Source organism: Catharus ustulatus, chromosome 2 (assembly GCF_009819885.2).
Source record: "Catharus ustulatus isolate bCatUst1 chromosome 2, bCatUst1.pri.v2, whole genome shotgun sequence".
In the NCBI taxonomy this organism is placed as follows: domain Eukaryota; kingdom Metazoa; phylum Chordata; class Aves; order Passeriformes; family Turdidae; genus Catharus; species Catharus ustulatus.
This window is the reverse complement of record NC_046222.1, coordinates 74,291,704-74,316,844: the sequence shown is the minus strand read 5'-3', so window position 1 is coordinate 74,316,844 and position 25,141 is coordinate 74,291,704. Positions and strand designations below refer to the sequence as shown.

General features: G+C 37.6%; 1 protein-coding gene across 3 annotated transcripts in view; it reads left to right on the top strand.

The window, feature by feature from the left end:
* The first annotated feature begins 363 nt into the window (after window positions 1–363).
* RBM26 (RNA binding motif protein 26) overlaps window positions 364–25,141 on the top strand; it is a 50,924-nt gene continuing 26,146 nt past the window's right edge. For 2 of the 3 annotated variants that reach the window (XM_033051410.2, XM_033051408.2), the window contains exons 1-12: window positions 364–727; window positions 11,465–11,583; window positions 12,280–12,416; window positions 13,290–13,378; window positions 13,949–14,160; window positions 16,028–16,288; window positions 18,366–18,605; window positions 20,096–20,263; window positions 20,615–20,755; window positions 21,771–21,882; window positions 22,657–22,816; window positions 24,188–24,352. In XM_033051410.2, the coding sequence (XP_032907301.1) occupies window positions 657–727; window positions 11,465–11,583; window positions 12,280–12,416; window positions 13,290–13,378; window positions 13,949–14,160; window positions 16,028–16,288; window positions 18,366–18,605; window positions 20,096–20,263; window positions 20,615–20,755; window positions 21,771–21,882; window positions 22,657–22,816; window positions 24,188–24,352 (1,875 nt within the window). In that variant the 5' untranslated portion in view covers window positions 364–656. The remainder of the gene's footprint in view (window positions 728–11,464; window positions 11,584–12,279; window positions 12,417–13,289; window positions 13,379–13,948; window positions 14,161–16,027; window positions 16,289–18,365; window positions 18,606–20,095; window positions 20,264–20,614; window positions 20,756–21,770; window positions 21,883–22,656; window positions 22,817–24,187; window positions 24,353–25,141) is intronic. The other variant, XM_033051409.2, reaches the window with a different exon arrangement.

Sequence of the window (25,141 nt, the reverse complement as noted above, 5' to 3'; positions counted from 1 at the left end):
TTTCCAGAAAACCAAACAAGTACATGCGCATTTCAAACACCAGTCGGGATACACAGTGGTATTTCTTCTGCCCCTAGAGCACCGCTCCATCCAGCCACAGCACCAGCGCCCCAGCGCTCCCCGAATGGTTCCCGGGCCGCCCCACATGCCCCCCCGGCCCCCGCACCGCGGCCTACCCGCGCGGCCCCGCCTCCCGGCAGCCCCCGCGCGCCGCCCGTCCTCGCGAGACTCTTGGCTCTCGCGACAGCGGGGCGCCGCCATCTTACCCGCTCGTTCGGGCGCTCGCTCCGTCGGGCGCTGCGGCTCAGGGCGGCGGGGGGGCCGCCCGTCCCGGACCGCGCCGCCGCCACACTCGGCCGCGCCGCCCTCCGGCGGGGGGGACCCGCGCAGCGCTTGGGACGCCTTCCCCCATAGAGGAGCGGCGAGAGCAAGGCCCGCGGGAAGCAGCCGCTGCTCGACTGGTTCCGCCCCCTCCGTATTGCTGGGCCTCCGGCCCCTGCCCGGCGGCCTCTGCCGAACCGGGGGGCGGCGGAGGCTGCGGGGAGGCGCGGCGGGAGCCGGGCTGCCGGCCGGCGGGGCGGCGCGGACCCCGCCGCCGGGGCTGCTGCTGCTGCTGTTGCTGCTGGCGGGGAGGCGGGGGGCCCGGGCCGCTCTGGATGGTGGTTAAAATGATCATAGAAAACTTCGAGGCGCTGAAATCTTGGCTCAGCAAGACCTTGGAGCCCATGTGAGTAACCGCGACCCTTCCTCACCCTCTCGCCCCCTCGAAATAAACCTTCCCCTTGCAGAAGATGGGGATCCGCAGGGGCGGGAAACGCGGTGCCGGCGTGTCCCGGGAGAGCATCCCGGGAGATGCCCTCTCAGCGCCTTTCTTCCCCGGCTTCCCAGGGGCTGCGTCGTTCTCCCGTTCTCCCCTCGCCGTCCTCGGCCGGGAGGTAGGACCATCTCCCTCCGGAGGATGCAGCTTCCCCCCCTAGCGACCGCGTTCCTCTTCCCTTTGTAGCCCAGGGAGAGCGGGAGACGCTGTGTGTGCGTGTGCAGCTCGCTGTGCCCCGCGCTCAGCCCCCGGAGAGGCCACGTTAATGAGCACGGCCCGCCACTCTGTGCAGGGACCTTCTCCGGGAGAGCTCAGGTGCCACTGGGGCGTCTTGCGGGATCCTGGGATCTTCCCGGTAGCATTTTCTACAGACTCGTTGCACATCATTCTTGGTTGTTTTGAGTATCTGACGCTGTCTGGTTTCCCTTCCCCCAAATAAAAATTGCATCAGTGGAGGACTTGAGAGTAGGAGCCCCAAAGAATAATTTGTCTGTTTGTGAATACGTGCGTGGCCTCTACGCATAACTTTCGTGTGAGTAAGTGGAGCTCTTCTGCATCTTCCTTCTCTGAATGGTGTTTTAGTGGAACTGAAGTGTGAACTTAGTTTTAAAGGTTTATCTTCTGGAAGTATGGTGTCTACAGATGAAAGCATACACTTCTCTTGTCATTCTGAAACACTATTTTAATATGGCTGAATTGAATTCTTGGGGTTTTAATTGAGTTAAATGAACTAGAACTCCTGAATTCAGTCTAGTGTTAACTTTTGTGTCGAGCTGTTTGCTCACTGTAGGTTTTAATCTTGATGAGTTCTGATGGGGGGGAAAGAGGAGGAAAATTTGCTTTATGGCTTCCATAGCTATTAGTTAAGTATATGTTATGCTGAAATAACCTGAAAATGTTATAAAATGCTTGGACATTTTCAGGAGAGCTTCAGTTGGGTTGTTCTTTTGTTTGTTTGTGACTTTTTAAATTATTTTTTTTGAGATGGTGAGGGAGGGGATAGTGGTTCACCTTTATTCCATAGGGTCTAATCCAGACCACACTGGAACAGATGAACTATGAATTTGTTTTCAGTAGACTTTGAATGAGGCCTGCAGCAAATTACGCTGAGTGTCTTTGTTATAAAAGGTTTGACGTTGCCGATTTTTATTTTGGGGGGAGAAAAGAGCGTCATCTTGTAAAGCTGTAGTTTGGAGAAGGGAATTACTTTTTCTCTTGGTTCAGTATAAAGCAATATGTTGTGTTCTGGGGTAATAGACTTCCCTAGTCCTCTGCTACATAATGCTCACTATTAGTTTCTGGGTACTTTCTTGTATGGTTATTTAGTTAATAGCTTGATATCAGTGTTTTAGAGTGTGCTGGTTAAGAGGCTTGGAACAGCCTCAGATTGGTCCATGTTTCTTTGTTTGAATATTAGACCATGAGCTCTGTTAGCAACAGTCAGCACTTAAAGGGTGAAATTGATATTTTCAGCTTTCATGATCAGTGCAATTTTCAGCTTTTTTTTCTACTAAGAAGACCAGCCATGTATCTGTTAGGTTAGTTGTGGTATGTGAGCAGATCAAATGTGGTTGTCGTTTTGGAAAACGATGGAGAGCTAGGGAGATGCTGGTCTGGAGGAGGATGAGTTCCTGAATTTTTAGCTTTGGGAGAAACAAACCAGCAGTGACTGTCAGTTTTCTGCAGTGTCCTGCATTGTTGAATATACGCTAGAATTGGTGAAGATGTATTGTCCTGTCCTAGCAGTGAAATACTCTTGGAGGTGCTTTTGGACTCAGCTATCTGAAGTGTGTGACTGCAGCTGTAGCTTCTGGCTGTATGAAATTTTCAGTGTGCACCTACTTCTAAAGAAGTAACTGTTGCACTGCTAGTAGAGTAAGGCACTAACTACTGATCCTCTGGAAGTGTGTTGCTGTAGCCCAGAAATGATTTTTGACTTGTATTTTCCTGTTAATGAAACAAAAGTGCCAGGTATTTTTGTCTAGTGGCTGTTTCAGAAACCTTTAGCTTCACGGTATGTAGCTTAACCTTCTAACTACACTAAGAAAGGCACCACTGTATTAGGTCATTGTGGGTGGTGTCTTGATGCTTGTAAGGGTAGAAGTGCATTTAAGAAGAAACATAAGTAAATTTTATACAAGCATGTCTAGATCTATATTTATGTGCTAGTTACCCAGAGCTGCATAGTTAGAACATGCTGCACTTTCCAAGTTGCCTTTTCCAAAGAGCTAGCATTTTTAATCAGGATGTGTAACTTACTCCGAAGGCCATAATGCATGTACTTCTGAAACGTAATGTTTTAGAATTAAAATATAGCAATAGCCAAAAAGATTGTCTCATTTAATCTTTAAACAGTTCTAAAAATGCTGACTTCTTAATACAATGAAACAAGTGTGTTATGTAATTATATGGACTGGACGTGGTTTGGTTGTTGGACTTCTTTTACATGTAGTCTCTGGGAAACACTGTTCATAGACAGGAATGTTGAGGGAGAGAAATGGTGGAGGATTTAAGATCTGGAATTTTTGTTAGTGGTAGGTTATTGGGGTTGGTTGTTTGTTTTGCTGTACTCTAATGGCTTTGGCAAAGCCTTGGTGATCATCCATACAAAAACGCCTTATCTGAGTTTTGTCTTGTTGCAGTGAGGCAGAAACTGCAAAAATGCTACCATGCTGGAGCATTTGCCCAGTTCAGTTCCGTTTGAGGGGTAATAGATCTCTAGGAGCTTTCTACAGTTCTTTAGGAAGAGGCTGCTTTTGTGATTTTGGAAATAACTCTTCGTACAACTCTGTGTGGTGCACAGAGAATTGCTAAATATACACTCAGAATCATTACAGATACAGCCATGTAAATGTAGTACCAGTACAAATAAAGTGGCAAGAGGCTTTTTGTGTTGTGGCTACTCTGTGTTTGACTAGAATTATCTTGTATGTTCAACTCCAGTCAGCTCTGTAAAGAAGGCATTTGTTACCAGACATCCTTGTTGCTTCTAGACAGCAACGAGCTAAGTTTCTGTGTTACACACTTTCTTGTCCGTGACCTGATTTCTGTCAAGTGTTGGAAGATAATGTTAAACTTGGAATATAACTGTACACCTGTCACTTCTGATTTCTATACTAACAAGGCACTCACTGAGCCTGTCAATTTGATGGGTTTCTTTTCTGCAAGTCCATTCCAGATACTCTATAAAGTATGTGTATAGTCCTTGCTGGAATATCAGGATCTGACTTGGCAAAGTTCTGGGTAGGGTTTTCTTTAATTTATGTTTGTTGAATTTGTTTCAATCTCTACTTGTGAAAAAAAACCTAGCTTTTTGTACTAATGCTACACTCACAATTTAGCTTTTAAGCCATTGTAATGTTCTCCCCCTTGCCTTAACTCTCTACACTGGAAAGTTTCCTTGGTTTTAATTACTTTGTGTAAAATAAATTAAATTGAAATATTTCTGTGGCCTGCTGAATTTTACTTTTGATTTGATTAAGGCTCCCATATCTATTTTTTTTCCACCTCACTGTATTTACACATTTGTAGAGGTTTGTTCCTGTACTAAATCAAACTTGAAAAAAACATGAAATACTGCAACAACATTTATGCAGTATTTAGACATACCTCATTGAAATGGAAAGGTATTTTGCATTGGTGAATTCTGTAAGTGATTATGGTATTGTAACAGCTTACATTGGATGGAATAAAATTAAAATTGTTTAAAGAATATTTTGAGTATATTTATCATTGGAATATTTTATGTTAAGTGTTTTGTGAGGGTGTTTTGCCCTCACTATTCTTTGTTTGTCAAGCTTTTCAACCTTTTCTTTTTGGCTTCACAGGTTACTGACAAAAGGTAGCGTATAAAGAAGGTTTAACAGTTGTGTAAGGAATATGCTAATGAACCAGGACATTGAAAGCATAGAAATAAGTTAAAATGAAAAACCTTGTCATTCCTTTCAAGTGGCACATCATCCTACCAATAACGCTCATTGGTCCACCATAAGATTTCTGTCATTTTCCATGAAACTTCCTAAGATGTTCAGAAGCAATAAGCATTCTCTTCATTTCAATTTAACACTTTGCATGAAGCTGTAACTAAGATAAATAAAGCACAAGTGCACACCAGTGGTATGTCATTTTTAACACTAGTTATTTTTCTACATCTGTTATGAAACTCGATAGTCTGTTCACCTGGCTCACAGAGAGCTACTGTATTTGAGAAGTCAAGGCTCCCAGCTTAGAGTGCTGATACTGCTAAGCTTCTGTGTAAAAATGTTATGTTAGTATAAAAAGATTGGTATAATTAAGTATAGTTATAATCAGAAAATAAAAAGGAGAAAATTACTCCAGTTACAGGAAACCTTTTTTTTTTCTGACAGTGAGTATCAGCAGTGAAGTGAAACTCTTTAGACTGTGTTGCAAGTCACAGAAACACTGTGATGAGTTTTGCTTTCTGCGTTGAATGGGTGTTGGAGAGCCAGCAAGCTGACAGCTGTTCTGCCTCATGAGAGCTGTCTTGAATCTAGGGGTGGCATTCTAGGCTGCCAATTACTGGTTGCAGCTGCATGAACATGTCAGATCTGGGTATCATAATAATTCAGAACTGATTTAACGGCATCATTAGCTTGAATAGCAGCTTTGGAGGCTGCGGCATTCCTCAATGTGTTTCTATTGCTTTAAGTACTGTTAGAGAGTTAATGAAAGTGAGTATTGTAAGAGTGGTCCTTCTTAGCCACGATAGTGTCTCAAGATAAGACTTGGATCTTGCTGAATGAGGTTGTTTATTTTTCTTATTGAACACCATAGCTTTTTGTAGTTTTTTTTTTTAATAGTAACAACGGAGTGGTGCAACTGCCTGAATTAGGCTGGCTTCGCTGCCCCAGTATGCAGTGTACATCTTTCTGCACCCACTCAGCCCTGCAAGTACAAAGCATTTCTCTCAGCCTTCAAACACAACCATGTCCACCTTGGTTAATGTCAAGAACTGAGCAGTATTTTAACAATCGGTCTTCAGGCAACAGAACTAGACTCTGAAATTTAGGTTATTAACTCTCAGGATCAGAGCACGACAAATAGCATGCACCTACATGTTATTTCCTTTACAGCACCACCATTTGTTGCCTGGAGGACTACAGACGTGCTTTTGAGGTTTCAGTGTGTTGTGGTAGCTTAAATTTGTCAAGGAACTAGTTTCAGGATTTGCAGAATCATTTTGGTTTGTATATTAATTTTAAAACTGAAGAAAAAACCCCTTTCTGTAGTTTCTTTGTGTCTTAAAAAAGTAGTATGTACATACAAAGTTAGCTATGTATTAATAAGGACTTTTGAACATATAGCTACAACAGTAATGTGTTTTTGCAAACACCTTTAGTGTCTACACCACATTTGCTGCATTTTTCAGTTAAGGCTAATGTATGTAGTTGCCTGGTGATTAAAAAAGACAAAGTGGGTTCTCGGAACATAGTGGAAATGGATAGGTTAAAAAGAGTTTCAGGAATTGCAAAGTATTCAAGTGAGAAGAAAAGACTGTACTGAGAGGTGATTCAGCCAAATTACTTTTCCTTTTTCAAGTATTATTTACAACAAAAAATTGAGGCTTACATTTACCCTGACAGCTTCAGCTTTTCTGGTTTACGTTTATTTGAAATAGTAGTTTCAAATAATGACTGCAAAAACAGGTGAGGTCAGAAACATCGGTTTTGGAACTTTCCTGTCATCTTTGTTGAACTGTTCCTTCTGTGATTGAAGCAAAATATTTGATTTGGAGTTGCTCTTCTTTTTGAAACTTTTATCTGTTACATAGCAATTGGAGGTATCAGTATAATTCTCAGAAGAGCATGTGGAGATCTAGCAAGCGAATTCTTCCATCTATGCCTATGTATTCAATGCTATTTATTAAAGCAGGATTGCATGAGCAGCCTTCCTTGTTTAATAATTAAGAGAGGAGTAGGCACTGTGTGTTTTCTGACTTAGTACTGACTGCAAGAAAGTATTACTAGAGGTGAAAACATTTAACATTGCTAGGAACAAAGATACATCTTCAGAAATTGGATGTAAGAAAACATGCTATGGTGTTTAATGGTAGCACACACTGGGATCTATTTGCTGCAGTGGAAATGAATTCAGATTACTTGTACCAGATGCTGTTTGTTTGTCTGTTAAAGAAAACACAAAAACAGGAAGAGAAATTTGTGATTACAGATGCATATTAGTGCTTGCAGCCAATGCCTACAGAATGTTGAAGGGATGGAGATAAGGAAATCAGAGTTGAGAACTGTTTTTCTACTTGCTTCGATGTATTGTGACCATTTTTCTAGAAACCAGGCTTTATTGTAAGAGTGAATTTATGTATGAAGTTCTGTCACACTTGTAATGCATGGATTGTGTTTATGGTGAGGACTGATGTGCCACACTATATTCAAGTTTAGCTAAGGATTCAAACCTGTATTTAGTAACTGAAAATGTATATGATTCAGTGAGCAGTAGAATCATAATATAAATTTTTTGTTCATTTTTAGAGCAACTTTAGAGTATTTGAAATGTATTACTGGTATTCTCATTTTTCTGAGATACCAGTTAAGGATCTTTCTCTATTATCTTTCAATCTGCAAGAACACAGTACGATACTGTGTGATAAATCCTTGTAGTACACAGTCTATTTGCTGCCACCAGCATGGGTGCCTTTTATTCTCACATTACTTGTTAAAAAAACCGAAGTCGATTATAAGAGCATAAAATGCAAGACAGAGAGGTTTAGAAAAACTGACAAAGCTAACTCAAAACTGGTGAAAAATCCATGTATGCCCAACAAAGACAGAGCAAGCGTATTGCATATTATTTGCGAACAAAGGCTGCTATTCTCTTAAGAAAATACTGTTAAACTAGAGAACATAAGATCTTGTTTATCAGAAAAACTCAAGGCCCCATAATCCAAACCAGCGGATTTTGACTAAACTAGTAGATGGAGAATTTGTATAGAGCATTTCAGAATTAAGTTTGAGTGAAAAAGTAGAAAGTAATTGCTTTTTAAAAAATCTACCCCAAAACAAAATGAATAAAGATGATGTCTGGAGCTCTTGATAGCTATAAAGAAATTTTCAGGCAGACTTCCTTAATTCACGGTTTTGTAAACTCTGAATTTATTTTTTACTTAATGAGATCAGTTGGTCTTCTTTTTCACCACTTGAGGTTGCTAGCAGTTTAATTTCAGCATCATCTTACAAAAAGGGCATTTTACAAGAGTTTGAAAAGCAATAAAAGATCAAATTATAAACGTGTTAGATCTATTTAAGGTACTGTCTGCAGAAACAGTCTTCACAGTAGTGTGGAGACAACAGATACATTGCTTGTGGAGTTTTTTTCAAGCTTTGAAGAACAAGTATAGAAGAGGAGACTTCTGTTTCAAGTCAGTACTTAAAAAAGGACATCAGCCTCTGTGTAAAGATCATTTGCAGTTTATTTTAAAAAATTAAAAGCACATAAAATCTTAATGTTGATTTACAAAAGCTCTTAATGTTGATTTACAAAAGCATCTTCCTCTCACTGTACCACAAAACTCAATATATTCGTTATTGCTTAAGTAGTGTCAATTTGAAATAATTTGCCTGTTCATATTTTTTTAAAATAGTGTTTAAGTAGTCAAAATTGAAAGCATGTAGATTGTTATTGTTGTAGAAGTTCCTCTGTACACACTGAATAACAACAATAGTAGAATTCAGTGTGATTATTTTGCATTGTTGGTATGTGATCTTACAGGGTGACATGTGTTGAAACATGTGCATGGGTCCACAGCAGAAATTGATCCTGTGTTTTGCAAATTAAAAGTATATTTTCGCTGAGAATGTTTTCATAAGCATATCTGTTGTGTGAATGAGTTCAAGTCCTGTGAGTGAACAGGACTGAAAAGATATCTGAAGTCATCATGGCAGGGATAATGAAAGCATTAACTGTTCATTATTTTAAAACATCTGTTTGTTTGGATTTTGGGGTTTTGTTTGTTGGTTTTGTGTGGCTTTGTGGGGTTTTTGGTTTGTTTTTTGGGGGATAGTTTATGGTTTGTTTATTTTGTTACAATCTAGGTGTTTTCCAGAGAAGATTTTCTAGTTTTTATACTTCTCATGAAAGGGGAATTGCTTTAAACTGAGTATGAGGTTGTTGTATAGTCAATGCTGTAGGAGCTGGAGATTTAAAACACATTGTAATAGCTAAGAGCAGTAGGTTTTTTACCTTCTAGATTGACTTGGGGTTTTTTTTCCTCCCCCCTTTTTCTTCTTTATTTCTGCCCCCTCCCACCCCCCCTGCCTCCCCCCCCCCCTGCCTCCCCCCCAAATTTTGAATGTTATGTATAATTTAAGCAGATTTTGAACAATGACAGCTGACTGTTCTTACTATCGAATAAGAACCAAATCTATGGAAATTGACATTAAAAAAGAAAAATTGAGGATAATAATGTGAAAATTGTCTGCTCCCCACCTGTCATGATGAAAACAGCACATTTATTTTCCATGGCATGATTCAGCTTGAAACCTGGGAGGTATTGAAAATCTGAAGTGCCATTGGAGTTGCATGAAGAAACAATGAAAAAAAGTTAATAACTTTGCAAATTCAAGGATTGAAAGGTTGTGAAATGCTGGTCTTAGGGCCTGCTGAAGGCTGAGAGCCCTCATTGCAACCTGTGATGAATAGTGTTCAACACTGGGCTTTTAGATAATCTGCTTTGCTGATGTGCTCAGGTGCTTGCAGTGTTAAAGAGTCCTACTGCTTGCACTGTAGGAGATTTTGTCAGGTTGTGCCCTGACTTGGTGCTTGGACAGTATTTTCATCTGGATAAAGAATTGTTAGACCTGAATGGGGCAAACAAGATGTAAAAAATTTCTGAAGAATTTTCAGTCAGTTTACAGTCTGGTTTTTGATTCACAGTATGTATTTTCATTTTGTCCATTTAGTGTGTTTGAATTCTTTTGGAATGTAGACTGATCATGAACTCCTGTTTCCTTTATCTATAAGTTAAAGGAGACTAACATGGAACACAGTGGTACGTCCACTAGCAGTCCATGTTGCTTTTTCAGCATGAAATTCTACTATTGCCTGCTTTCTAAAGGATACTGGGTTATGTTTGAAACTCTGACCTTTAACTTCAGGCCTCTGTGTGCTGGGCCCAGGCTATCCATAAGTGATGCTGACAGATTGGCTTCCTTTGCTTAGTGGATATGTTTGCATGGGGGATGTTGCTTGCTGTGCAGGAGATAAGTTTCTTTGGTGAGAGGAATTAGGTGCTGTGATATGTTTGTTTAGGGATTTCGGGTTTTTTACCTAGTGTCCAAAATAATGCCATTTCAATTATCAACATTTAGATTAATAATTAAGCTTCAGCATTTGTATCTTACTCATTGTGGAAGGGGTTTCAAACTTCTTATTCCTTTATTATGACTGTTGGACCTCTATGCTAGAGTAGTATTTGTACAATGTCCATGTTAAGTGCAAATCCCTGACCACAGATAAATTTTTCTTATTGGTTATTTTTGCTAGAAAGCATGTACAGTTAGGATCCATCAATGCAGTTTTTTTGTAACCGTCGTTCTTTAAAACATTAGTACAAACTTTGTGACCACCCAGATAAGCTGTCTGTATCACATGACCAGTATGCATCCATTCAATCCTGCGTCATTTTGTGGGGCCTGAAGTCTTCCTTTGGTATGTGCTAAATAAGGAGATTAAGTTGTTTAAGATCAGTGTCTCACCATTTCCTGAGTTACTCTTTTTGAAACATGAATTGTTTTGTTCAGCAGTCTCACTTGCTTTGGCAGGTTTACAAGACTACCACGAAGTTCGTTGTAGATTCCTATTTGTGAAACATTGTAAAAATAATATACCACTTATATTAGATAATATCCTACTGAATGTGGATACATGGCTTTCTTCATTCTGAGTTCTTTGTTGATGTGCATAAGACCATCAACATCTACATTGAGGCGCTCTGTATTTAATCGTATTTTCTTGAATTCTGTACTCAGATGTCAAATGGATAATGATCCCCTAAATTTCTCTCTATTTTCAGTGTACCTCTTATGGAAGTGTCTGTTAAAATATATTAATTTAGGCTTTTGAAGCCAAGTTTGAAACTGAAAAAATCAGTTTCAGTTTTCATGGTGTTCATATGTAAGAAGTAATAAGAATGTTCAAAAGTTTTAGGAGAATAGGGTCTGATTTTTTATTTAATTTTTTTAATGTAGCATAAATCACTTCTATAGTATCACTGTATTAATTTGCAATTGGATAGACTGACTTTTCTCAGATAACAATTACTCAGTGTTACATTCAGAACTATTGATTCCATCTTTGGGGAGTTAGGGAAGTATTTGTTGTCTTTGTTTTTAATACAAAACAGGCAGTTGAGGCTGTTTCTTAGGAGATAGTTTGTCCCAGTTTGCGCTGGTGTTCTTTGTCCAGTATTAGGAAATATTCTAAGGCAATTGTTATCTTGAAAAGGAAAGTGATACTTAGAAATGTTATATATCTGGACTCTGTTTTGAAAAATACACCTGAGTGTTGCTTTGGTAGGAAATGGTTTTGTCCTATATATGTATTGGTCATTCCACTTTTGGACGTTGATTACTGCAACTAAAATGGTTCTTTTTTCCTAATTTAATCTCTTTGCAGATGTGATGCAGATCCATCTGCCCTAGCTAAATATGTTCTGGCTTTGGTAAAGAAGGATAAAAGTGAAAAGGAACTGAAGGCATTGTGTGTTGATCAGCTGGATGTATTTCTTCAGAAAGGTATGGGCTTTGTCATAACAATTAAGATTGAGTGAAAATTCTGTCCTGTTCAATTTATTCAAGTAGTCATTTACCATAGAGTTGGGCTTTGATCTCTTTATTAGCTTTGTTGCTTTGTAGGATGTAATTCAATTTCCATAAAGTAACTTTAGAAAACCCAGGTGTATAGGTTAGCATGCATATATTGGGTATATGTTTTGTTAGTACTCACAGAGGCACAGAATTATAGAATGGTTTGGGTTGAAAGAGACCATAAAGATCCTTTAGTTCCAGCCGCCTGTCCTGGGCAGGGACAGCTCGCACTAGACCAGGTTTATCAGGGCCTTGTCTAACCTGGTCTTAAATGCTTCCAGGGCTGGGGCATCCCCCAACTTCCCTGGGCAGGTATCGAACCACTGTATATATGTCCAGAAATATTTATCCAGATGCATTATTAAGAGACGTTAAATAATCAAGAATTGAAAACTTTTGTGAAACATTGTTCATTATTGGCATGTTTTTTGACTCTGTAAATGTCCTTTTGAAATATAAATTAGGAACACAGTATTTAAAGAAAAAACTCTTTGTTGTTTAAACTTTTTGCTGAGTGCTGGTTTTGATTGCTTGCCTGGGTTTTTGGGTTTATTTATTTATTAATATTTAAAGCAAATGTTAACCATGGTTTTGTATAATGATATTTGTACACTCTACTTTTAGAAACTCAGATATTTGTGGAAAAACTGTTTGATGCTGTGAATACAAAAAGCTACCTACCTCCACCAGAGCAGCCGTCATCAGGAAGCCTGAAAGTAGAATTTTTTCAGCACCAAGAAAAAGAGACAAAAAAAGAAGAGGTGGGAATTGATTTTAATTTACATGTACATCTTTTTCCTCATTCATGTAATTTACTTGCGTGTTTAACTTCATAGTTTTTATTAGTAATAGTTGCTAGTAATGTATATGAATATTAATTTATGTTCATTAATAGTATTATTAATAATTACATGATAGCATTAAAATAACATAAGATTTGTGCTTGGCATGTTGAGCACTGCTGCATGATTTTTCTAACCCAAGTGGTTTTGCTGTGGCAAAGGTAAATGAAGTTAATGAATAGTGTAAGAGCTGCAGTACAACCTGTGTTAGTTCTCTGGTCAAATTTGCTGTTGTAGTTGTGCTGCATTTTAATTCTCCATAAATCCAGGCTGCCATTCTAAATGGCAGTTCTTATTCCTTCAGCTGCTTGATCTGGATTAACATCCTTTTGTCACAAATGTTTATGTTGTTCATTGAGCCAGAAGAGTAAGTTTTTCAGTAGCAGCCCAGGTTTGCTTGCATGAAAGTGTTTTTAAGTGTGAACTGAACTAGATAACCTGCTGATGAAAAAAAGACTTTGGTGTTGGTTGTTGAATATCCATACCTTTTCAAATCTTCCCACAGCCTAAATATGGTTTTCTGTCTACCTACAGTAAAAGCAGCTGTATTTTCAGGGCAGCACTATTAAAGACTGATTATTTTATTTTCTCTCAAACAGGGCTTTGAATATTCCTAGAAATAGAAATTAACTCATTATGTAGATTCTCTGATTATATTAGAGACTGAAATACTTAATTTCAGTATTACTGCTGATTGGTCAGTGTTTGGAGTTGTTGGTTTTATTTGGTTATGCAGAAGTCTGCATTTTGGTGTACTCATGTTTTGATCTAATATATATGCTTTGAATTCAGATCGTTAAAGAGGAAGAGCGAGAGAAAAAGTTCTCTAGAAGATTAAATCACAGCCCTCCTCAGTCAAGTTCTCGCTACAGAGACACCAGGTAAAAAATTTTGCTTAAGCCCTTGTATTATATCAGGAATCAGATAGATTTGGATTTTTTGCTGACTTAAATACTTTGCTTCTGTGTTGTCATCTGATAAGCCTAAAAAAGTGACTTCTGTTGCTTTTTCACATAGGTAGTTAAGTGGCGAGTGTGTGTCAGTGTAACCTGTCTCTTGAGTTCTGCACAGCTACCATCCTTGGAGTTTTAAGAGTAATTCTGGTGTTAGATTTGTGGTTTATATTACCTGATACTGAGTTTGAATTTTGATTTCAATGTGCTCCCTTCAATAACCAAAGTTATTGTTTGTTTCCAACTTGGGAAATATGCAGTATTGTGCCGAAACAGAAATTTATATTTGTTTTAAAATCTTAGGTATGGTAAAAATAAAACAAATAAGTAAAATTAATTTTAAAATCATTCTGAGAGGAAAGGAGTGGCTATAAGTGACATACAATTCGTAACTCTTCTCTAGTTTTCCATTAACATTTCTTAAAGTTTTTAAGTAGTTAAGATTCCAAAGTACAGCCTCGTAATTCTTGTAATTAACCTCTAATACTTCATTTATAGGAGCCGCGATGAAAGGAAAAAAGATGAACGTTCTAGAAAGAGGGATTATGACCGAAATCCTCCCAGAAGAGATTCCTATAGGGATCGATACAACAGACGGAGAGGGAGGAGTCGGAGCTACAGCAGGAGTCGAAGTAGAAGTTGGAGCAAGGAGAGGTTGCGGGACCGTGATCGAGACCGGAGCAGAAGCCGGAGCAGAACGCGAAGCAGAGGTACCAACAGTTGGTCTCTAAAATACGGTGAATGTTTTCTACAAAATTTAGAAACTAAACTTGAAAACTGTGTGCGAAATGTACTAGAATTTCCTCTATTGTTCTTGTTTCTTTATTCAAATTTAGCTTTGTTTTCGGTGGAAATGAGGCTTTTGTGATTGTGTTCTCAATGCTTGTTTTCCTCTCTTAAGCTCTGTTCTTCTTGAATGCGTTTGTGTTGAGGTGTCTGTGCTGGCCACTTTCAAGCATGTTGTAAGAGAGGGAGAAAAATATAAGTTATTTCCATTTCATTAAATTTTAGGAAACTCAGAATCTGGTTTAGGGAGATACAGAAATTAATACTCATCTACAAAAGTGGAACTGGCGGAGGCTGCCTGTTTGGCAGTAAATGACTTGACAAGCAGAACACTAGAGCTCAAGACTTTCAGTCTTGTTTCCTCTTCAGTGTCATAGGTGAAGGGCTGAAATCATTACAGAAAATGTTTGTGTTTGTGCACATATCTGTAGGACTTAAGGCTTCAGTGCAATAGTTTGTGGAATTAAACTTCTTTATGAAGAGGGTTGCTTTTTCAGCTGAAAAGAGTGCTTTTTTCCTCAATAGTTTTTAATGGTAAATTGGAAAATAGCAGTGAAAGTAATTTTATCTCTTTGTTCTGTCTTAGACAATGTACAGGTAAAAACAGTCTGGTAGAACTCTCCTGATTATTTTTCTTTCTGTAAAACAGGCCTTGGTAACCCAACCTTAAAACTAGGGATGCAGATTTCTGAAAATATGAGAGCAGTTATTTTCCAAACAACTTATTAACAAGCAAATTAAATAACATGCAGCAGTTTAACTAAAAGATTACAACATGATTAAGTCTTAATTTAAGAATTATTTGCATAAACTGAAATAACAGTACCTTATGGACACTATTTTATAGTGAAAGTGTTGTTTCTTTTTCTTAGAACATGAAGAAAAGTCTGTTTTATCCACACTGATGAGCCATCTTTTAAGATATTTCATAATGTTCCTTTAATGTGGAGTTATTTAAGTCAATGAACTTATGTCATGGCATAACTGTTCTGTCTTAATTGGGATATTTTCTTTTTTTTGGTGATAATGCTAGAAAATGAAGAGAATGGTTTATATGTATTCAGAATAAAAGGTCATTTTACTTGCTGTATTTGCCCAGGTGTGTTCCACACCTGTCAAGCATTATTATTTCATCTATTATGGCAAAGCTTTGCATGCAATAGATACATGCATTTGAGTGGAACAGAAAATGAAGATCAACAGAATGAAGAAATAGCAATAACATTGTCTTGAAACATTAAAAATTTCTAGCGTTTATAGTATTTTCAAGTGATGGTTACCCTTTTCTTGCCATTGTTTCCCTTTATTCAAAAAAACTTTCCATGTGAAGTTCTTAAAATATGTGCATCACTGAAGATGATGTACTCTGCCTGCAGTTAAGTAGAGTATCTGCTCTACTGTGGATATAGTTGTTATTAAAACAGCCCAGGGTCTGACTATGTACTTCACAGATTATTATTTTTCTGGTTAAACCTTTGGAACGTAGCATCATGGAGTAGTTGAGGTTAGAGGAGACCTCTGAAGGTGGTGTAGTCTTTATCAAAGCAAATAAACTGGATCAGGTTGCTTAGGACCAGCTAAATTATTAATTATTATTTATTAATCCTGAATTATAAACAACTTCAAGGGTGGAGACTCCACAGGCACTTTGGGCAACCTGTAGAACATTTCAATTATCTTGTATGTGTATTGAGTTGATGTGGAGATGCTTAGAGAGTAGTGGCTGCTTCTGGTGAAAAGGTGGATAAGGAATTATCCAATATAATTTTTATTTTTATTTTTTTGTTACAGAAAGGGATTTGGGAAAGCCAAAATATGACATGGATAGAACAGATCCATTAGAGAACAATTATACTCCAGTTTCTTCTGTGACGAATATTTCATCTGGGCACTATCCTGTCCCTACACTGAGCAGTACTATTACTGTTATTGCTCCTGCTCATCATGGAAATAACACTACTGAAAGTTGGTCAGAGTTCCATGAAGAGCAGCTGGACCACAACTCCTACGGAAGACCTCCGCTGCCAAAGAAACGCTGTAGAGATTATGATGGTAAGCACATTTTAATTTTTTAATTGCTTCCTACAGCTATGATTGTCCCCTTTTTTGAAAAGATTGAGTAATTCACCTTTCTTTTTCTGATCTTCTCTAGTATAGTGGGACTTTTCTATTGCACGGTTATTGATTGCAAATTTTGTACCACTTTTTAGTGACTTAAGACAGCTTGGTCTTTTAGTGTTTGTATATTTTTTACTTGCTAGAACTATTTACTGTAAATAAAAAGTATATTAAAAATCTATTAAAAAAATGAGTTTTACCTAGGTTTTTTGTCTTATGTCATGTTCCAACTAAGCACTGTATTTAATGGTTTTGACAGTGGTAGCACCTTACTTTCCTTGCTCATGTTAGACCATCTTTTCTTTCTGTGTAGGTGTTTCTTAAAACTGCTACGTTTTTGCTTATCTCTATCTTAAGCTTTCATTTTAAATGTCTTGTGCCAAAATACATACAAGAGGCTGCTGCAGCTGGCAGTGCCTTAATTCAGTCGGTCAACCTGGAGGCTCAGGAGAATTGAAATCTCCTCATAAAGTTGCTTCGGAGGGATTTTGCTGTTGTTATTGTTGTGTACCACAATGAGGAGTTTAAGTTCTAGGCCAGGTTACATTCAGAACTCTGATTAGAAATTTTTTTAAGCAAAGAAAACAGGAAACTGAGCTTTCAAGCATTTGCAGTGTTATACTTCCAAAGAATAACTTTGCCAGTGTACATCACAGCAATGCTGTGGAGCAACTGGAATTGTGAATGTGTCATTTTGTTTTGAAGTTTCTCTCTTCAGTGGCTGTATGGTTCCATCATACTGCTTTTCTGTTTGCACTTTCAAATTTTCACTTTACCCTCTGCTAAATTTCTGGTTTTGTTTAACATTGCAATTTAATGTGCTTTATAACTCTTCCTGAAGATGAGGTAGTACATATGGCTTCCCCACATCATGTTTTGAGGAAGTGGGCAGTCCTCTTTCTTCCTATTTTACTAGAAGGTGTTTTTCCCTGTTTTGCATTGACTGGTATTTTGGTGTTTGTTTTTGTGGACACTGTTGCTAAATAGATAATAATAAAGCAGTTTGGGCTAGAAGGGCCCTAAAAAACTCAACTAGTCAAACATCTCTGCAGTGCGCATGGTCATTGTCAATGACATCCTGTTGCTCCAGAGCCCAATCCAACATGACCTTGAATGTTTCCAGGGATGGGGCATCCACTACTTTTCTGGGCAACCTCTTCCACTGTTTCACCACCCTCATTATAGTAATTTCTTTTTCTTATATTTGCTTTGAGTCTACAGTGTTTTAGTTTAAAACTCTCATGCCTGGTCCTATCACTTCAAGTCCCACCAGAAAGATTGAAGTACTTAAAGACTGCAGTGAGTACTTAAATTCACTGCTCAGAGCCTTCTTATCTCTAGTCTGAACAGCCTCAACTTTCTCAGCCCTTCCTCATAAGAGAGGTGCTTCAGACTCCTGGTAATTTTTGTGGCTCTCCTCTGACCTGCTTCTTTTTGACTCGTGTGTAAAAGAAAAGAAGTAAATGCATATTGATTTTTATTTATATATATTTAATATTTACAAATGCATATGTTATATGTAAATAAAAAATTTTGCTCCTAAGTAATCATATTAAACTATGCCAAATGTTTAAAATACTTCCTGACATAAAAGAGGAAAGAGGAAAAAAATTACTGAATTTGCTCATGTTGGAATTTTGTAATATTAACTTCTAACTTTTAATTGGGGTTTCTCAATCCTCATCGCACTTTCTGCTTAGAAACAAATTGATTTTGTTAATGTGATGACATCTAGATTTCATTTTTTGCTTTCAGCATTTGTTACAATTCAGTGCAGAATTAATTCTTCAAGAACAGTTGAACACTTTTATGCTAGCAAGTTTCTACAATGTCCGTGTGTGTTGACTGTTAAGAATAAAGTTAAAGGGTCAATTTAATTTTCTAATCTAAACTTCTGGTATGTGGAGCTCTTAATTTATAAACTACCACATTACACATTGAACATCTCGTATCTACTCTGTATCGAACTACAGTGGTTGAGTACTAACATAAATTCTTTTCGATGTTTCAGAGAAGGGTTTCTGTATGAGAGGAGACATGTGCCCTTTTGATCATGGAAGCGATCCCGTAGTGGTAGAAGATGTGAATCTTCCTGGCATTCTGCCTTTTCCAGCACAACCCCCTGTTGTCGAAGGACCACCTCCTCCTGGACTTCCTCCCCCTCCACCAATTCTGAGTCCTCCTCCTGTTAACCTTAGACCTCCAGTACCACCACCAGGCCCCTTACCACCTAGCCTTCCACCTGTAACAGGTAATTAAAGAAGATTAAATTCCATTTTTGAGTAGAAAAACCTGGATCTTACTTGAATTGTACACGGTGCAAAAAGCTGTTTTGAGGAATCCCAGCTGTATTACATTATAGAAAGTTGAACTGTGCTCTACTATGGCACAGCTTATCTCAAAATTCTTCTTCCTGATGATAGTTGTTGCACAGTTGGTTGTTGTAAAATATTGCACGCTAAATGTGACACTTCAGTATGGAATAATATTTTCATTGTATTTAAGCAGAAACATGGCAACACAAAATTAAATTCCTTGAGTATTATAGAGAAGCTGTCCAAAATTGACTCTGGTTAAAGAAGGGAAGATCCTGGAAACAACAGATCCTTTCTGTTTCATTTATATTAATAGAAATAAAGGTAATTCATGACCACATCAAATTTATACCTGAAAATATAATTTGGGATTAATTGTAAAACTAAACTTGTAACTAAGAAAAATTCTCCACTTTGTTTACTGTTTCACTGGAAAAGTACTTCAGCTGAAGCACTAAAAATTACATGAAAACTTAATGTGCCTGGCTGTCATTTATAAAGTGGCCAAAGTTTAGTGCTCAGTTGCCTTGTGTGCCTTTCTCTCTTTTTTTATTAACTTAGGTGTCCCACTTGGTCAGATTATTCAGCAGTAATTTATATTTGATATTGCTTATAAATTTCTTAAATGATTTTAATTTCCTATTGATGGTATATTTAAGAAAGATATGAATGAATGTATTGATGTCAGTTAATATAGGGTGTGGTCTCGTCTGGGTTGGTCGGTTCCACCTTACAATACTATTTTCAAATCTGCTTCACAAGTTCAGATATATCACTTTATAACTTCTTCCAAAACCTTCTCTTCTCAATGATTAAACTGAAGATTGGGCTTGACTGCTTAGCTTTGAGAGTGTTATGTAACTTGTAAGAAAAGTCAAGCCAGTTGCTGCCCAGGTCCTGGCAGGGAGCCATTTCAGGAAATTTACCACCACACCAAACAACCAAAAAACCCCTTAATTTTTAGAATAGTTCCCGTAGAGTTGAAGGTTTCATCTTGGGTATTTGGAAAAATAATTTCAGTCAAATTAGTTATTGTTATCATGGAATATTTTTGTTACATTAAAAAATACTTTTTAATTTTAAAAATAAGATTTCTTTATTTGACCAGCTTTTACTTAGCTTTAAAGTGCTTCTGTTAGTAAAGTTGAATACTGGGCTAGCAATTAAATTTTGCTGGTAGAGAGAAGGTTTTTGGAGAAATGTTAAATTATTCAAATGCTTTTCTCTCTAATCCAGGTTGAGTCATTTGGTATTGGGGGTGGTTTGTGAATTTATGGTGCGGCATCAAGTGTGCAGACGTGTCTTCTCAGCCTCTTTTTTCTTAAATAGCCTTAAAAGCATTTTAGATCAGTTTCCTTATGAGTGGAATGTAATGAAAGTGTAGTGGATAATAAATGAGTGCAGTGTTTTCCTTTGTTTTTGACAGGACCACCCCCTCCCCTTCCACCATTGCAGCCTGCTGGCATGGATGCCCCCCCAAACTCAGCAACCAGCTCAGTTCCTACTGTTGTTACCACGGGTATTCATCACCAGCCGCCTCCTGCTCCACCCTCTCTTTTTACAGCAGGTGTAGTACTGAGGCTTTGCCCACAAGGTTTGCTAAATAGAATAACATTGATTCATATTATAGTGTACTTTATAGCGATTATAATGTCATAGTTTGGGAGAATAAGTTTGTATCATATAGTCTGTGACAGTAAATTAACATTCTTCTTTTCAGACTTAGTTCAAGATGGAAGTAAAATTTGCATATTAAGTGTGAATTTTGACTGGAGAGTATTTTCATTGTGTTTAAACAGAAAACTTGGCACGATGGTTTTTTATGATAGTGGTTATACAACTCTTTTATTATAACTCTATCTTGTAATTAAATTAAATATTGTATTTGAAACCTTAGGGGTTTTAACTGCAATTTATTTTAATTAGACAATTTCTTTGTTACCAGAAACGTATGACACAGATGGCTATAATCCAGAAGCTCCAAGTATAACAAATACTTCAAGACCTATGTATAGACATAGAGTACATGCCCAAAGACCAAATTTGATAGGACTCACATCAGGTGATATGGATCTGCCACCCAGAGGTATGCTCTCAAAGCTATACTTAGTTTAGCTGATTATATTACATTTATGCAGATTGAGGAACTATCGAGAGAATACTGGAAAATACTGTGTTTTCCTAAAATCTTCTGGAATTATTAGATGTTTAGCTGGATAGGGAGCTATGTCTATAATTGCTTTGTTTGTGCATTTTTGCAGGTAAAATGAAATTCTTGCTGGAGTATTGCAGTTTACCCTTAGCTGTAGTAACTGGTCACTTTGTATATCTTTCGTACAGAAAAATGTTAATGTTTCTGTAGTAGAATCTCAGGATGATTTTTGCTGCAGAGAGGAGGGAGTCATTTTTACCTGGTAGCAGTTTTATGCACGAATAATCTTAACCTCGCAGTTCCTGTGGCCCTGAGAAGAAGCAGCAGCACGCTAAATAAGAATGGAAAAGGAATAAAACCATTTTTAGTGTGGTTTTAATTTGCATTTGTATGTATTTCTATTTAATCTTACTATGTTTCTGTTGGTGTATTTTCAGTGAGGAGTCCCCCACTGTGATTCCTGTTCTTCAGCAAAAGTGACTCCTTTCCCAGTCCATCCATAAATCTTGCTCCTAGGTGTTAGTGTCCTGGAGTACTGTGCATTTCCCATCATGCCCATTTTTGTGTGTGCCATCTGATAGTAGAATGAAGGTGTTAGCTGGAGTGGTGTGAGCCTCAGAGTATTGCATGGGACATTGTGAATCATTGTGAATCAGAGTGCAGTCATCTCGAGGCAGATGCCTTCTGTCACACCTCTTTTGTTTTCTGTATATGTGATGTTACTGTGACAAAAATGAGTGCTATTAGCTATTTTGATCTGTCACAACATCTGTTGATGGCTAAGAAGTCTGTGGCCAAGGTTTGATTCAGTCAGAACAAGAATCATAGTAATTTCAAAATAAACAATTGTGCTTTTCAGTGCAAATTCAGTGTGAACAGAATACTTTTTTATAATCAAATGCACAGAAAATAAATTTTAAAAAAGTGAAATCTTCTCATCTGTTTACAGAAAAACCTCCTAATAAAAGTAGTATGAGAATAGTGGTAGATGCCGAATCCAGGAAAAGAACAATTGGTGCAGGGGATGGTGGAGTTCCTACAAAGAAGACTTGGTTTGACAAGTGAGTTACTGTTAACACAGTGTTGGCTTAAGAGTTTGAATTTCATGAACTTCTTTACTGTATTCTGAAACATATGTATACCTCTATAAATTGCAAGAAGTGAAACTGTGAGTACACTGATGGTACTAAAGTAAATCATACTATAATGTGATCTGTATTTTGCTGTCTTCTGTCAAAGGTAGTATACAGATAAATGAAATTGCTTTGGGTGATACTAAGATCTGTTCTTTTAAAGTTGGTGTGATCTAAGAAACAGGGAGGCTGCACTGTGATGGTTGTTAGAGATGACTGATTTTAGTTGTGAAAGTTGTGGAATGTGAATTTTATCACTGCTATTTTGATTTGAGTTGCCAGGTATGTTACTGAGAAAAAAACAAGAGGGTGCAAGGTTGGAAGAGATTTTAAGAGATTGCTGGGACTGAGGAGGGCCTTGAAGTAATAGTTATGTGAAACAGTAGCAGGGAAATTTCATGGAATAGCTAAGAAACAATTATTTGGAGAGAAGTTATGTGGAAGTCAGGAATTACTGACATGAGGAAATGAATGTGAATGATCTCAGATTTATGTGCTGGGGTATGCTGAGAATATCAGTGGGGAAGCTGGCAGGTATATGGGCACGTGTCCTGTACTCTACTTTTCTACAATTGCATTGTTTTTTTAAATCTGCAGATCTTTGTGTCTCATACACACATGCTTCTGTGTAAGCATATGCAATTTATTGTTTTGTTTGCTAGTTTGCTATGGATTTCTGGCTTGATTTTTTATTTGTTGCAGGCAAAATTTTAACAGAACAAATAGTCCAGGTTTCCAGAAGAAAGTGCAGTTTGGAAACGAAAATACAAAACTTGAATTGAGAAAAGTTCCCCCAGAACTTAACAACATCAGCAAACTTAATGAGCACTTCAGTAAGTTTGGAAACTTAGTCAACTTGCAGGTAAGAGTCAATAAAGAGAAAGCATTATGCTTTGGTATAAAGGTAGTGGTAGTAGCTAAAACTTGGTTGTTGCCAGGTTTTTCCTGGTTCCCTGAAACTCTTTAGTATTTTCCTAACTTTTTTCTGTAAAGAGATCTCATTGGTTTTTAATGATCTTGCTGTTGAAGAAGCAGAAATGAAATGTTCTAGTCATCTTTTGAACAAATATGTTCCTCAGAGATGACTTTTAAGAGACATTGTTTAAAATATTGAAAATTTTGAGTTTTTCTCACCCATTTTCTCAAGTTTGAATCTACTATCATAAGTTCTCTGTATATTCATAAATAAATTGTAAATACAGATAACCTGTATTTCTCATCCAGAAAGCAGTCTCTGTGACATAATTGCTTTCTAGTTCTAGTAATGATGGTTTGTCGGTTAAAATTACTTTGTGGCTTATTGGAGTCACCCAGTATGCAATTGAAGAGAGAGGAAAGCAGTGAAAGAACCAGAGCCTGATGTAGGCTGATGTTACATATTGCAGGCTGCAAGTGTAATGTCAGTATTGCATGCCCAGTCTCTAAGCGACTTCCTGTGACCTTTCACCATGCTTCATTATCAACAAGTTTCAGATGCTACCTTGCAGTTTTCTAAACCCTTTCTTGTTTGCGCTGCGGGCTGGAATGAAGAGGTGCAACAATATTTTTGTATGTACTTACACAATACAGAATGCACCTTCTGTGCCTGTCTGAACACTGGAGGGATTTTACATCTCTCTTAATTGCTATTAAATATTTCTTAAACCTTTCTATAGTTTACCTGAGGATATGGGTGTATTAGCACGCAGTATTATTCATTAAGACAAGTAAAATATGGATGTGTATGGAGAGGAAGATATGTATATGGACATTGCAAGCTATGCTCTTTTTGCAAAAGTATAATTTTGGCTTTTGAAGCAAAATAATGTTTTAATGCTCAAAGGAGGGAAATCAAAATGAACCTTTGCTGTCTAACTTTGATATGCGATAGGACATCTACTATTTGACCCCTGCATTTTTTGTGGTAATTTTCTTTACTTTGCTGATACTTCCTTTTGTCTTTCAAACAACTAGTCATATTTGCAAACAGAAATACTGGTTGTCTGGGGGTTTTGCTTTACTTTGTTTGTTTCAGGTTTTTAAACTATTCTTAAAGTTTATTAGCATAAACTCAAGGCTGATTTTGACACCAGGCCTTTCTAATGGGCTCATGAATGGAAAGTATTTATGTAATGGCACATACTGGGTGTAAATTGTAAGCTTCTAAGTCTAAAAGCTAATGATTTAATGATAATTTAGACACAAATGAGAATCCTCTGTGTGGTAAGTTTTGTTCTTCTGTTTTAAATCTTAGGTTGCATATCAAGGTGATCCAGAAGGTGCCCTTATTCAGTTTGCCACACATGAGGAAGCAAAGAAAGCTATATCAAGTACAGAAGCAGTATTAAATAATCGTTTTATTAAAGTTTATTGGCATCGAGAAGGCAGCGCACCACAAATCCAGACTGCTACACAGAAGGTAGAGAATCTAAGTCTGTTCTAGCATGTTATGTAAAATAGAATCTGCAAAACATTTTTAACATAATGTTTATATCAAGTAAATTAGGTCCTTTTGAAATACTGACTACTTCATGTAATTAATTTCCAAAAGTCACTTTTCAATTGTAAGTTCTTTGACCTCATATACAACGGTCAGCAGTTGATTAGCAAGATGAGACAAGGTATTTAAAGAAAGCTCTTCAGTGACTTTTAGTATATTCCACTCTGTTATCATCTCAAGCAAGATTTGATGCAGCGCTCTGCTAAGTAAGATTCGTATAGGCTTTTTTTAATTTCTTCTGTTGTGCATAAGAAAGGCAATAGAGTTATATTTCTTTTCATGTAAGATTATCTCCATTTTTTTCCAAGAGGTTCTGGTTATTTCTCTTTTCCCTTTCCCATTGAACATGCATATTGTTGTATGATGTAGTAGAAGAATTTGTTTTACACAGAGGCACCTAAGCATACACAGATATGCACACATACATCTAAGGACTTGCGAACAATAGTGGAAGAGGAGAACTGCATTAGAGATATTGACTTTCTAGAAAGGGTTCATGGACATTTTTAAGTAGGAAGGTAGTTGCTGATCTCTATGATATCCAAGGACAGAATGGTCTGGGAATGGATTGGAGGTGTATAACAGGAGGTCCGGACTGGACATGAAGCATTTCTTCACTGAGAGAGAGGTCAGACAATGAAACAAGTTTTCTAGAGAGGTGGCTGATGGCCCCAAGCCTGTCACTGTTAAAGAGGTATTTGGACATTT